At 38.7% G+C, this 14,829-nt stretch overlaps 1 protein-coding gene across 3 annotated transcripts in view; it reads left to right on the top strand.

The window, feature by feature from the left end:
- Positions 1-347: 347 nt before the first annotated feature.
- ICA1L (islet cell autoantigen 1 like) overlaps positions 348-14,829 on the top strand; it is a 50,247-nt gene continuing 35,765 nt past the window's right edge. For all 3 annotated transcript variants that reach the window (XM_045297109.1, XM_045297113.1, XM_004701540.2), the window contains exons 1-5: positions 348-511; positions 3,175-3,247; positions 7,231-7,354; positions 9,491-9,689; positions 13,598-13,723. In XM_045297109.1, the coding sequence (XP_045153044.1) occupies positions 350-511; positions 3,175-3,247; positions 7,231-7,354; positions 9,491-9,689; positions 13,598-13,723 (684 nt within the window). In that variant the 5' untranslated portion in view covers positions 348-349. The remainder of the gene's footprint in view (positions 512-3,174; positions 3,248-7,230; positions 7,355-9,490; positions 9,690-13,597; positions 13,724-14,829) is intronic.

Below are 14,829 nucleotides of genomic sequence, written 5' to 3'. Positions count from 1 at the left end.
ACTTTATCAAGAATATTTGAAATATAGTTTTCCCTGCTATTCTTTAAAAAAAAAACCAACAAGATAGCTTTTTTTCTCTCTCCCCACCTTATGTACTTTTCCCTCTCTACTAATTCTCATGTTAGTATTTGCGGAATTCAATAAGTCATTAACTCATTGCATAAAAATATTACTCCTTCTAAATACAGGCATGTACATATGTAAATATATTTATATATGATGATGGGGAAATAGATATATGTGCGTGTATTTATAGATTTAGTATTAAGGTAGCAGATGGACTCAATAGATACTTATTCAAAATATTTTTGAAGAAGTTTAATTTGAGTCTGTTCCTTGTAGCCACCCCATGGATTCCTCTGGGCCACCCAGACCAGAAGTTAGCCAGTCAGTAGTGAGCAGAATGCAGAAGAAATACTGGAAAACTAAACAGGTCTTTCTCAAAGCCACAGGAAAAAAAGAGGATGAGCATGTGGTGGCATCTGATGCTGAACTGGATGCTAAACTTGAGGTAAATCTGAGGATTTTTTTTTTTAATATATTGCATTCTGTTAGACTGGGTTGACTAGAGAAACAAATCCAGAGACACTCATAAGAGAGCGCTTTATATCAAGAAGTAATTATGTATCAAGCAGACTTCCCAGCCCAGTCCAGATCAAGTCCAGAAGTCCAATTCTAGTTCGTAAGTACGATTCTAGTCCATCAGTCCCTCTTCAGACTCATGAAGCCACATGCAATGATCTAGAATACAGGAAGATCACAGGGAGGTGGGTGCAAAATCTTGTGGATTCATTGGTGGTGGTGCATCTCCAGGGTTCTGACAGGTCTCAGAGCGGCTCGCCAGTATGAGGGTAAAGGCAGAGAGAGCGGGGAGGTTCCCAGGATCCTCCTTATGAGGTCACGCCCACACGGAGGCACCATCAATCTGTAATCTGATTGACAGGTTAGACTCCACCCCTCCACTTTTATAGCTTAAGGTTGACATGAAAGTATGTAACTACCACATGCATGTAACAACAAAGACATACTCTTTGCCATCTAGTCAATTCAGGCTCATAGCAACCTTGTATATATTGCATTTAACTGACTATTACTTGGGACTACAAGGCAAATGATATATAGCACGCTTTCACACTGAAGAATTTAGGGGAATAAATACAAACTTGCCCTTAGAATAGTTTAGTTATATCCAACTATTAATCAGATCTTCTGAATAGAAGGTCGTTCTCACAGATTACGAGTTAGTATTTGCGGAATTCAATAAGTCATTAACTCATTGCATAAAAATATTACTCCTTCTAAATACAGGCATGTACATATGTAAATATATTTATATATGATGATGGGGAAATAGATCTATGTGCATATATTTATAGGTTTAGTATTAAGGTAGCAGATGGACACTGGGCCTCCACTCAAGTACTCCCTCAATGCAAGAACACTTTGTTCTATTAAACTGGCATTCCATGATGCTCACCTTCCCGACATGATTGCTGAAGACAAAATGGGTGCATAAGCAAATGTGGTGAAGAAAGCTGATGGTGCCTGGCTATCAAAAGATGTAACATCTGGGGTCTTAAAGCTTGAAGATAAACAAGTGGCCATCTAGTTGAGAAGCAACAAAACCCATATGGAAGAAGCACACTAGCCTGTGTGATCACGAGATGTCGATGGGATCAGGTATCATGCATTAAAGAACAAAAAATCCTATCATTGTGAAAGAGGGGGAGTGTGGAGTGGAGACCCAAAACCCATCTGTAAGCAACTGGACATCCCCTTACAGAAGGGTCGTGGGGAGGAGACGAGTCAGTCAGGGTACAGTGTAACACCGATGAAACATACAACTTTCCTCTAGTTCTTTAATGCTTTCTCCCCACCATTATCATATTCCCAATTCTGTTTAAATAAATCTGGCTAAACCAGATGATGTACATTGGTACAGATAGGAACTGGAAACACAGGGAATCCAGGACAGATGAAACTCCTCAGGACCAGTGGTGAGAGTGGCGATGCGGGGGGGTTGAAGGGAGGTTGGGTTGGAAGGGGGGACCGATCACAAGAATCTACATATAACCCCCTCCCTGGGAGACAGACAACAGAAAAGTGGGTGAAGGGAGACGTCAGACAGTGTAAGACAGGGCAAAATAAATAATAATAATATATAAATTATCAAGGGTTCGTGGCAGAGAGGGAGGGGAAAAATGAGCTGATACCAAGGGCTCAAGTAGAAATGTTTTGAGAATGATGATGGCAACAAATATACAAATGTGCTTGACACAATGGATGGATGTATGGATTGTGATGAGTTGTATGAGCCCCAAATAAAATGATTTTTTAAGAAAATTCTCTTACGATTCACCCTAATAGAAAAAATTCTATATATGGTATGTGTATTATAGCTTTAAGCTTAATATTTACAGATTTAATACATTCCTACTTGGGACCATATATTTATTATATATCATAATATTTTGAAGGGTCTTTATGTGAGATCTTATATCTCATTGAAATCAAATAAGAAAACAGTTTTTGTTTCTGTTAAGGGCTAGCATTATTGAACTACTTCATAATGTCTCTTTTGGCTGTCTTTAAATATGTAAAAATGCCCATGCAACAATGTTAAGCCTATAAATGTTTTATTTTTTAAAATAATTATACTAGCTAGAGAGAACTGCTGTCATGTACTTTAAGTAATTTAAATGAAAAAAACTGGGTTTTTAAATGCAGTTTTACTAGTTTTACACACACAGCAATTTAAGGTAACACATATATTTGTAAGCAAGGGCTCTGTTAGGCTTAGAATACAATCATCATGTTGGAATTCTTAAAAATATAGGCCCAATTAAATAGACCTTCATCTGTTAAGTGTTTTATTTTATTTTACAAAAGATGAATCTCAGCTATTGCCATAACAAACATGGAAAAAGATGAAAAATTAACAAACTTTAGTTATTTGTGTTGAAAAGTGTTCCTTCTGACTTCACTCATGGGAGAAATCTAAATGTGCTTCCTACAGAAGAATTCAAAGAAAACAAGTGCTCACAGGCAAAGAACATAAACATTTTTAATATCGACATACTTTTGAAAAAATGTCTAACATTGAAGTGCTAATAACTGATAATGTATGTTTATCTGTGGTTCTTAAATTTGTTCTAATAAAATTTATATTTCAAGGTTTTTCACTGCATTCAAGAGACATGCACTGAACTTCTGAAGACAGTTGAAAAATATCAGCTCAGACTCAATGGTATGGAATTACAGATTATCAGATAATTCTCATTTACAAAAGCATTAGTTTGCATTTTTTAAGATAAAAGACTTAGTGTAAAAGTGGAGTTTATTGAGTTACTTTGTTGTTTCTTACCACACAATATAACTATTTAGAGTGACCCATTCTCCCCAAACCAAAGCTTTTGAGTTGATGCTGACTCCTGGGGACCCGGCAGGGTTTCCGAGGTTATACTATACGTTGTTCTGGAAGCAGAGGGCCACATCTTTTTTCCGGAGTGGGTATTGGGATCAAACCAGTCTTCTGTTTTATAATGGACTGTTCTAACCTCTGCACCACCAGTTCATCTTCCAAAAGCTCTAGTGTCCATCTTACGCATCAGGTTCACCTTGATTGTTTTCAGTTCTCTTGCCAATTTATTTGCCTTCATCATTTGAAAAGTCACTCATTTGACGCTTTACTTGCCTATGGAGTTACTGTCTTGTGTTGTCTATGTTCCCAGGTAGAGAAACTTTGGAAATAACTGCCCGTGTAGTTTCCAGTTCCTCTCTCTCAGCTTCTCTTGTATTCACTCCAGCAGGTTTTCACCCCCATCACTCCATGGAATTGTTCTTGGCAAGGTCACGAAGATCTAAACCCAATAGCCAATTTTCAATCCTTATTTCACTTATCAGATTGTTTATCACAGTTGATTATGCCTCCTTCTAGATATAACCATACTTCCCTAGTTTCCCTCCTACTGGTCATTCTTCTTAGTATCTTGCTTTTGCTGGGTTCTCTTCTCTTAGACCTCTTCAGATTGGAGCCCAATCTTTGGGTCTCCTCTCTTGTTTTAACTATCGTAGCTGTCTGGTCCGACTGGACCTGGCCACTTCTCTGATCCTGGTCACCTGCTTGATCTCCTTTGCTAAAACTTTCACCTCTCCTTGGTCTCCTCCAAAGCAGGCATTGTATTTGCCTTGCGGGCTGCCTTACTTTCTTTGTGTTTGGTAAGATGACTTCTTGTGAACCATCGCTTTCTTGACTTTATATATAAAATGCAATGCCCCTCTCCCTCAGTAATTCCCGTTGTAATGATTGTTGTTAGGGGCCATCAAGTTGGCTCCAATTCATAATGACCCTGTCTACAGGAGAATGAAGCACTCCCTGGTTCTGCTCCAGCCTCACAATTGTTACTATGTTTGACCTATTGTAGTCACTTTGTCAGTCTATCTTGTTGAGTGTCTTCTTTTAGTTGACATTTTATCAAGCATGATATCCTTTTTCAGGGACTGGTCTCTCCTGATAACATATCCAAAATACATATCCTTGCTTATAAGGAGCAGGCTAGCTGTATTTCTCCTAAGACAGATTTGTTTGTTCTTCTGGCAGTCTTTGGTACTTTCAGTATTCTTTGCCAGCACCGTAACTCAAATGCATCAATTTTTCTGTAGTCTTGCTTACTCATCATCCAACTTTCACATGCACAGGCAGCAAGCATCTAATAACATTCAACATTCTGTATGTTCTAGCTATATTTTTTCTTCTAGAATATACTCTAGTTAAGCTATTTTTATTTCATTCTTTGCCTGCAAAACTTAGAAATAATACCTGGCAATTAATCAGTTCTTAATAAATATTTGTTCAATGAATGTATGACTTTTATGTGGAGCTATTTAAATTAATCTCGTTACTTTATAACCAAAGCTCTTACATTATCCCATTAAAGCAAGATATTCAGTTGCATGGTTATTCAAGTATGTTATGAGCATTTGAAAATAGCAAGGCTCTCTGCTTTTCCCAAAGAAATAGTTGGGGAAACAACTTTTTGTAGTACAGTAAGAGATTACACAAAATAGTATAATTGAGTACAGAATAGTGATACAGACATCATTCTGAATCCCAGGTGTGAAAATAACTGAAGTCGCAAATTCAACTCTAGATGATAGGAGGCCTACTGGTGCTGTGGGTTAGGTATTGCTGCTAATCACAAGGTCTACAGTTCAAGCTCACCAGGGGCTCTGAGGGAAAACGATGAAACCATTTGTTCATTAAAGATTTAGCTTCAGAAACCGTAAAGGACCATTCACTATGAGTCAAATCAACTTGATGACAGTAATGGTAGATAGATGATAATTGAGATAAAAAACGTAAAGGGTTTCTATAAGTTGAGTACGTAGAAAAAGAAGAGATTTGGAGTGAGGGGAGCTTAAAGAATGAAAACAGCCTACATAAGCAGCAGATTTGTAACTGGGCATTGTAGTAGAGCTAAGGTGAACAGGAATGTTAGAGTTAGATTATTAAGGACCTTAAATATTTTTTCAAGAGATAAAGCAATCAATTACATTCATTGGACAAAGAACATAGAAACATTGGCTATTTTTGTGTCCTGCATTTTACCCTGAAATCATTAGTTCTTTTGGCACCCTGGTGTAGCATTTCAAAACAAGAGAGATCCGCATATAATGATTTGTGTACTTTCTCGTTGAGACAATGTACAAATGTGTGATTTCTTGAAGCAGATTCTGTTAATACATCTTCTCACGGGAATACATTATACAAATGGTGTAGAGTAGCCTAGCACTCCAAACCCTCATGAGAACCACCTGACAGGGTGAACACCAGGGTTGTGGGACCTCTGTCATTTTTGGCAGGCAGAGCCTTACAGAGCATCAGCACGGATTCCGCTTCATCGCCTACGCTCCCTGCACTTACAGGAGTCAGGCTCAATGAGAATCAAGTTCGTTGATACTTGGTCATAGTGAAGTAGTCTGGTTTTCATGGGATCTTTTGAATCATCATATAAAAATTAATTTTTTCTAGTAGTTTTCATTGAGGTGTGTTTTACGATGTTCTGATTGAAAAGAAACATAATCTGTGCATCCCTGAAGTAATCAGAATATTAATATTAATTCTGCCCATTCTAGATTAGATTAGCTGTTGATAATAGAGGACAAGGTCTTATTAAAGATAATACAAAAGAAAGCACAGACACCCTCGCTGTAATGCTCTGCCTCTCTCCTGGGGTCACTGTTGCAGGCACAGCAGGGAGAAGCTGCAGGAGGTGGCAGGACAGACAGCCTGAGTGCGCTTGCTGCCTCACAGGTGGCCAGAAGCAGCCCTTTCAGTGTGTAGCTTCAAGTTTTCTACCTGTGAAGTTAGGCCTAACATTTGTAAACACCCCCTGCCCCACTTTTTTTGAACTTTAACTTTACAGTTTGAACAATTCAATTCCTGGACTTGTCTTTTATTATTATTATTGTGTCTAGTGTGTCTTACTTCAAAAATTATGTAGTAAAGGACCATTTCTTTGTTTTGCTTTTTACCTTTAACTTGTTGTAAACTGATATATTTTTTACAATACAATTAAAATGCTTCACTAGAAAAAAATACAAAAAGACACTTTAAAATGAGTCAGATTGGTCTAAATATTTATCCTCTGTCAGTTGCTGTTGAGTTAATGTCGACTCATGGCCCCAGGTGTATCAGCGTCACACTGGGCTCCAAGGGTTTTCAATGGCTGATTTTTTGGGAGTACCTGGCCAGGCCTTTTTCCTTCAGGTGCCGCTAACCTACTGCCATTTATGGGCCTGGGCTATGGAGCATAGGAAATGGAAACCAAGATGGGAGTCAGGAATAACTTAGCAAGTTTAAATAAGAAAAAAATACCTTGTAAGAAACAATTGTCTGCACATTTGGAAATTCATAATTTGTAGTTTTGTATTTTATTATTAGGAGAATAGCCTTTAATTTTTTTTTTAAGTCATTGAAACCAGTCTTTACAAAGGCCAGTCCGTGGGTTTCCCAGACCATTAAAACCATCTGAAGTGCTTGTCAAAAAGTAGATCCCCAGGCCCTACCCAGACATATGAAATCAGAATCTTTATTTAATAAAATAAGGCTCTCTTATTCCTCCCTTAAGTAATTCTTATGTATTGAAAATTGTTATTGTGCGGATATTAGTTGTACATGTGTTTGAAAGAAATGATGAAATTAAAAACATAAACTATGCTTTTTTCTAGTTATATCAGAGGAAGAAAATGAACTGGGGCTCTTTCTGAAGTTTCAAGCGGAACGGGATATAACTCCAGCTGGCAAAATGATGGACGCCACTGGCAAGGCACTCTGTTCTTCAGCCAAGCGACGGTGAGCCATGGTTTGCCATCACCCTTACCTCTGTACTCAGTAGGTCCCTTGGACATCCCTGCCTAAATTTGCATATTTGTAAAAGTCACCGACCACTCCATTAGAGGGTAAAACTATACTGCAATAGATACCATATATACTTGAGTATAAGCCAACCCGATTATCACCCGAGGAACCTAATTTTACCACAAAAACTGCATTAAAGAGGGCTAAAAAAACCCAGTGTATATATGGTAATTGTTTTAGTACTAAACCATTAATTATTAATTTTCCTTCTTAACTCTTTTAAAAATTGAAGATCTTTATTGCTTAATTCCTAGAAATTGCTTTGAAGCCTAGGCCCATTTCAGTTTCTGTAGTGCGGTTCTGATGCCATGTGAACCGGGTCGCAGAGTACTAACATCGTAGGGAAGGGTATTGTCCTGGTTTCTTTCCCTTGTCCTGGATTTTTATAACGTGGCCCTTTTTTTTGTTTGTAATTTTTGGGTAAGACCTTTTCTCTTTTCCCCCCTTACATACTTCCTATTGATATTTTTGTAATTTCTTAACATAAAGATATCTGCTGGAAAAAAATTCTCCAACAGTTACAAAATACAGCCGGAATCATTTTGTTTTCAGAAGGACACTAAAAGAGGCTTAGGAGACTGTAAGACCTTTGTCCACTTTATGTGGCTTTATTCTGCAGTAAGACATCAGCGCAAAAGTCCCTTCTGATGAACAAACAGAGACTCAGAACAGGGCCTTCCTGTGCATTGAGCCGACAGCAGAGCTGAGCAGTTGGATTTGATTTATTTTGCTATTTTTCCTTTATTTTTAAGTATATATGAATTAAGAGATTCCTGTTTTCTTGTTGTCATTCTTAGTTGCTAAGAACTTGACTTTCATTAATTCTCCTAGTATTTTGTGTCTTCTTTTATATACCCAGGCAGTCCCTAAATTGTTAAATGAAAGACTTCCTGTTTATAGGATTATGCCTTATGATTGTAGGGTCTCTATTACCCATGGAACCGTTTTCTTTCTTTAAGTACTCACTCACTTTTTAAAAATTGGCACGTAATTCACTTACCATACAATTCAGTAGTTCAGCCGCATCAAGGAGAGTCGTGCAGTCATCGCCACAGTCCGTTTTAGAGCATTTCCTTCCGTCTTGTAGTCATTGTTGTTACCTCCCGAGAGCTGTTTTCTAAGAGGCACTTTATGTAGGAGGTTATCTTTATGTACACTGACATTCAGAGTTTGTAAATTACATTATGTAATTTTTCTTTTTAGACATAAATGTATTTCTAGGGGATCCCACTGCCTTGGGAGACACCAAGGTCTGTTAGTATAACAATTCACAAAGACAATGTTCTATGTTCCATCTGGGTGGGGCGTACGTGGGGTCTTAAAAACTCGTGAGCAGCCATCTAAGATGCGACCATTGGTCTCTCTCCATCCGGGAGAAAACAGAGTGGAAGCTGAAAGACATAGGGAACCATTAGTCCAATGGACCACACAAACATCAGTCTCCACAATCCTGAGATTTGAAGGACTAGCGGGTACCTGGCAACTCCCAGCAAATGCTCTGAAAAGGATCATATTAAAAGGTCCTGAATAGGATAGGAGAAAACTGGAGAACAAAACTCAAAATCACAAAAGCCACCAGCCTTACTGCTTGGTTAGAGTCAAGTGGGACTAAAGCCCTACGTCACCCTCAGGTCTGGGATTGAGCCCACCCCCAGTATTCGAATAATCCACCATGTACGATCAAAATGGCAGCATTTACCTGTCCGCAGTGTTCTGGGGGTTAGGAAAGAGAGGATGGAAAGAGGAAGCACGGCGGTAAAGGAGTGGGTGAAGACACACAGAGGGAATTGCTGTGTGTGAATTGTGGGACCTAAGATCTGCTTGGCAAATGCTCACAGTAACAAGTTTTAAAAAATGATGTATTTCTTAAAATAAGGAGAAAAGGATACATAAACTCATACTAGCAATTCAAGTTGGCTATGTAATCCTTATTTTCTTCCTGAAATGTCTCAAGTATAGTAATAATTTTCACTTTGTAGACGCTTCTCGACAGCATTTATGCTTTATGGCTGTTTTATAGCTTTGATTTGCTTATGAAATGTATACCCTGGTTTTTATCTCTATTATTAGATTAGCCCTGTATACTCCACTGTCTCGTCTTAAACAAGAAGTAGCAACATTCAGTCAAAGGGCAGTATCCGATACCTTGATAACAATTAATCGGATGGAACAGGCGCGTACAGAATACAGAGGAGCTCTGCTGTGGATGAAAGATGTATCCCAAGAACTGGACCCAGACACCTTAAGGCAAATGGAAAAGTTCAGAAAAGTATGAAAACATTGTTTTTCTTTTCTTTTTTACTATTTTCCTTTTCTTTTTATATAAATCACTGGAACTGCTACAGAATACTTTAATCAGCATCATAAAATGGCACTCTATTTTTGAAAATATGTTAGATTATAAATTCTTGGTGCTTTAAGATATTTGATTGAAGTACAATATGTTGCCCATGTTACAGCCATCAACCTCTTAAAAAATTTTTTTTTCTTATGTAAATTGGGTGAAAGTTCACAGAGCAGATCAGTTTTCCATCCAACAATCCATACACATTTTGTGATATCCCTTGATTGCAGTCCCCACAACGTAACAACACTGATTCATCCGCTTCCTCCCTGTGTTTCCCATTTCCGACCCTCCTTCCTTCCTAACCCTTCTGTACTTTGACACTGAGTAACTGCTTCCTTTCTCGACTCAAATGGCTGAGTATTCCAACGTGTGTATACATCCACCGTGTTACAGGCCTGTCTGGTTTTGGCTGAAAATTGAGCCGTCAGGGTGAGTTCAGTCCCGTATCTGAAAGGTGACAAAGGGTGGTTCTCCCAGTCTCTATCTGACCAGTAACGGGTTTGTTTGAATGATTTTGAGTTTGTTTGTTTGACTTTACATTTACTTTTATGAGTATTGTTCCACATTTTTCTCCAACTCTACCCAGGACTTTCTAATGTAACCCCTTTCAGAACAGTAGCTAGTGATAGTGGACACAATCTAGTTCTTCTGGTCTTAGGGTTGTGGAGGCTGATGGGTTATTAGCCCACTGGACTTCTTTCCATGTCTTTGATTTTCTTCACTCTTCTCTAGACAGGAAGAGATAAATCATTATACTTTATTATTTGTAATCATTATATTGGGGGCTCTTACAACAATCCATACATCTATTGTGTCAAGCACATTTGTACATATGTTGCCATGATCCTTTATAAAACAATTTATTTCTACTTGAGCCCTTAGTATCAGCTCATTTTTTCCTCCTCCCTCCCTTATGAACCCTTGATAATTTATAAATTATTCTTATTTTTATATCCTACACCATCCACTGTCTCCCTTCACCCCTGTTTCTGCTGTTGTCCCCCTTAGGGGGAAGGAGTTATAGGTCGATCATTGTGATCGGTTCCCCCATTCTCCCCCTATTCCCCCTACGCTCATGGTATCACTACTTTCAATACTGTACCTGAGGGGTTTGTCTATGCTGGATTCCCTGTGTTTCTAGCTCTTATCTGTATCAGTGTACATTCTCTGGTCTAGCTAGATTTTTGAGGTAGAATTGGGGTCATGATAGTCGGGGGAGGGAAGCATTAAATAACTAGAGGAATGTTGTATGTTTCATTGGTGATATACTGCACCCTGGCTGGATCATTCCTTCCTTGTGACCCTTCTGTGAGGGGATGGCTAATTGTTTACAGATGGGTTTTGGGTCTCTACTCCATGCCCCCCCTCCCCTATTCGCATCAATATGATTGCTTGGGGTCTTCTAGTGCCTGATACCTGATCCTGTGGACACCTTGTGATCACATAGCTGGTGTGCTTCTTCCATGTGGGCTTTGTTGCTTCCCAGTTTGATGGCCACTTGCTTATCTTCAAGCCTTTAAGACCACAGACGCTATCTCTTTTGATATTTTTTTTTAAACACCATCAGTTTTCTAGACCACATTTGCTAATGTACCCATTTTGTCTTCAATGATCCTGTCGGGAAGGTGAGCATCACAGAATACCAAGTTATTAGAACAAAGTGCTTTTGCGTTGAAGGAGTACTTGAGTAGAGGCCCAATGTCCGTCTGCTACTTTATTATTTAACATATATGTACATAGAACTATGTCCCTACCAAAGGCTCAAGTAGAAAATGTTTTGAAAATGATGATGGCAACATATGTACAAATGTGCTTGATACAATTGTTGTATGGAATGCTATAAGAGCTGTAAAAGACCCCAATAAAATTATTTTAAAAAAGAGTCAAGTATAGAGGCTCTTCAAATACTCTTTTAAAAAAGGGGAACCGATTACAAGGTTCTACATATAACCTCCTCTCTGGGGGATGGACCACAGAAAAGTGGGTGAAGGGAGACATCGGGCAGTGTAAGATATGACAAAATAACAATAATTTATAAATTATCAAGGGTTCATGAGGGAGGAGTGACCAGGGAGGGAGGGGAAAATGAGGTGCTGATACCAAGGGCTCAAGTAGAAAGCAAATGTTTTGGTATGGATTGTGATAAGAGTTGTATGAGCCCCTAATAAAATGATATTAAAAAAAAAAAAGAAAGCAAATGTTTTGAGAATGATGATGGCAACAAATGTGCAAATGTGCTGGACACAATGGGTGTTATGTATGGATTGTGAGAAGCATTGTACAGGCCCCCAATAAAGTGATTAAAAAGAATACTCTTTTAAAAATACCTAAATATTAACAATTTGAAACTGGAAAAAAAAGAACTAGGTCCCTATTGTTATATATAAATATATTTACATATGTGCATGCCTGTATTTATACCTCTATAAGTGTCCTTTTCCTCCTAGTTCTTCTATTTCCTTTCCCCCTGTCCCATCATCACATTCAACCTTCATTTGGCTCCCAGTAATTCTTCTTGGCTACATTGCACTTAATCAAGCCCCACCAGGCATTCTACACCCTCACCATCAATTTTAGATCACGTGTTGTTCCCTTGTGCCTGGGTTTGTTGGCTCCCCCCTTCCTTTGCCCCTGGAACCATTGGTCCCGTTACTTTCTCCTCGGGATTGTTTATCCTGCCTATCTTATCTAGATAGACATGAAAAACCAAAACAAAACAAAAAAAGAAAAACCTATAAATAGTTCCCTCTCTATCTGTTGACCTTTATGAATGTTTTCTGGTTGAGTCTGATGAGGTGTCATGCCCTGCCCCCATAGTCTATTTTTGGGATTCCTCAGGTACTTCATTGCTTTGCTCCCCTTGCTGCTCAATTACATGCCCTTAGTGTTCTGCCCCAGTGTGGTGGGGTCAGGTTGGGCACAATTCCTGCACTGTGTCTGCAGTGTTGTCCCCATAGTGCTATGGGTCAGTGAGGGGATGCCATGTCTCATGGTGGGGCTGGCCCTGTGGTCCTCTCTGCATTGGCTGCTCCAGGCCACCTTGGGGCTTGGTGGGCCAGGTTTCGTTCCCCTCTCTCATTCTCTCGCCTTCCTTCTTCGTTTACTCCTGTGTTCTGAGCAGACACGCTCCCCTCCCCCAGCTGCAGCTTCAGCACTTCCTCTGTAGTTCATTCTTCTGGGGAGGGGTAAATTGTTACACTCTAAATGGCTGCTCATGAGCTTGGAAGACCCCATCACTGCTCCCTAAAGTAGGGTGTAGAACAGTACCTGGAATACAACAGATACTTTATGAATATTTGTTGAATCAATGAGTGAGTGTATTTAAAAGCTAAATATTCACATATGACTCACCAGACATCCAGGAAATATAATAGGACTCTTTTAAAAGTTTTAAATATATCTGCATGATTCAGAACTATTATTGTTCCTCAAAATTTTAACTTCTAGATTTATCCTTCTACTCTCAGCTAAATATTATACTATCCATGAATGGTTTGGGTATTTCCATTTATTTATGGAATATATATTCCATGTGGAATATATATTTTGGAATTTATGGAATATATGTATTTCATTTATGAATAAACATATAACATAAATGTTTTTTTTAATTATATAGTTTCCACTTAATTCATACTCTCTTAGCATAAAGATATCTGCTTAACAAGACCTTCCACAATGACTAAAAATGACCAAATCTTCATTATTGACTAAAAACTATTAATAATATAAGGAGAAGAAACTCTCCTTGTTACATTTTTTGTATAGTTTTATTTATTATGTTTTACCTGTGTTATTGTAAATAATGGTGACCGTGTTTGTGGTTACAGGTACAGATCCAAGTGAGAAATAGCAAAGGTTCTTTTGACAAGTTAAAGATGGATGTTTGCCAGAAAGTGGATTTACTTGGAGCTAGTCGCTGCAATATGTTATCTCATTCTCTCACTACCTACCAGGTACCCACCTCCATGGTCAGCATGTCCTTGCAGTAAAGATGAGTGGTGAGATTCCTTTTTAAAAGTTGTCTAAAGGGTGTGAAAAGTTGTGTACATGATCAGATTTCTTTGATTTTGGTAAAACTAACTTAAGAACGTCAAGCATTCGTAGAATCCCAGCCATTAATGATGGCTTACTCTTGGACTTTCCGCTGTGCTCCTGAGTGTCCCATGGATTGGTTGAGGGAACTTAGGGGCTGGATGGGGTTGAAGAACGGACTATCAATAGGGTAGGATTCTGAGCCCATAAGCCCTGGTTCACCTAGAGCTGCTCCACTCATTTTGAACTTTCACATACAATTTCATTTAAGGCAGAGTCTGTACCTCGGGTTTGACAAGGTTTTGTTTTGTTCCACTGTCATTTTATGGGTGAAGAAAGAGAAGCCTAGGAGAATGAAAGCAAATGGCAATGTTGGGGTTCGACACCTGTTTTCTAACTCTCGTTCCTGTGTTTTTTCTATGCAGCCCTCACCACCAAAACCTCACTTGTGCTTTTGCTACCCTTAAATTGCATAGGAATAGCATACAGTTACTACATTAGATATCAATAAGTAGTAGTGACATGTTGTAACAGGAGCTTCTGGTGGCGTTGTGGGGTAAGCGTTGGGCTGTTAACCTCAAGATCTGCAGTTCAAACCCACCAACTGCTACATGTGAGAGAGATGAGGCTGTCTGCTCTAGTCAAGAAGTCAGAATCTACTCTGTGGCAGTGGGTGTTGGGGACGGTGTTTTAATATATTCTTGTAAAGAGAATATATTTGTGTTAGTGTGGGTAGACCAGAGAAACAAATTCATGGAGACTCATATATATATATACTCATATTTATATATATAAAAGAGCTTTTTTTTTTTTTAAAGAGCTTTATAAACAAGAGCAATTGAATATGGAGAAAACATCCCAGCCGAGTCCAGATAAAGTCCCTAAGTCCAATGTTAGCCCGTATGTCCAATACCAATCTTTAAAGTCCTCTTCAGACTCATGAACACATGCAATGATGCCGAATGCAGGAAGATCACAGGCCAGTGAGTGAAAAGTCTTGTGGATCCAGTGGCAGTGGAACTATCTC

Source organism: Echinops telfairi, unplaced genomic scaffold, assembly GCF_000313985.2.
Source record: "Echinops telfairi isolate 266 unplaced genomic scaffold, ASM31398v2 ScPeMD7_3;HRSCAF=10, whole genome shotgun sequence".
NCBI classification, from domain to species: Eukaryota; Metazoa; Chordata; class Mammalia; order Afrosoricida; family Tenrecidae; genus Echinops; species Echinops telfairi.
The sequence above is the reverse complement of the archived record's forward strand: the minus strand, read 5'-3'. Positions and strand labels throughout refer to the sequence as shown.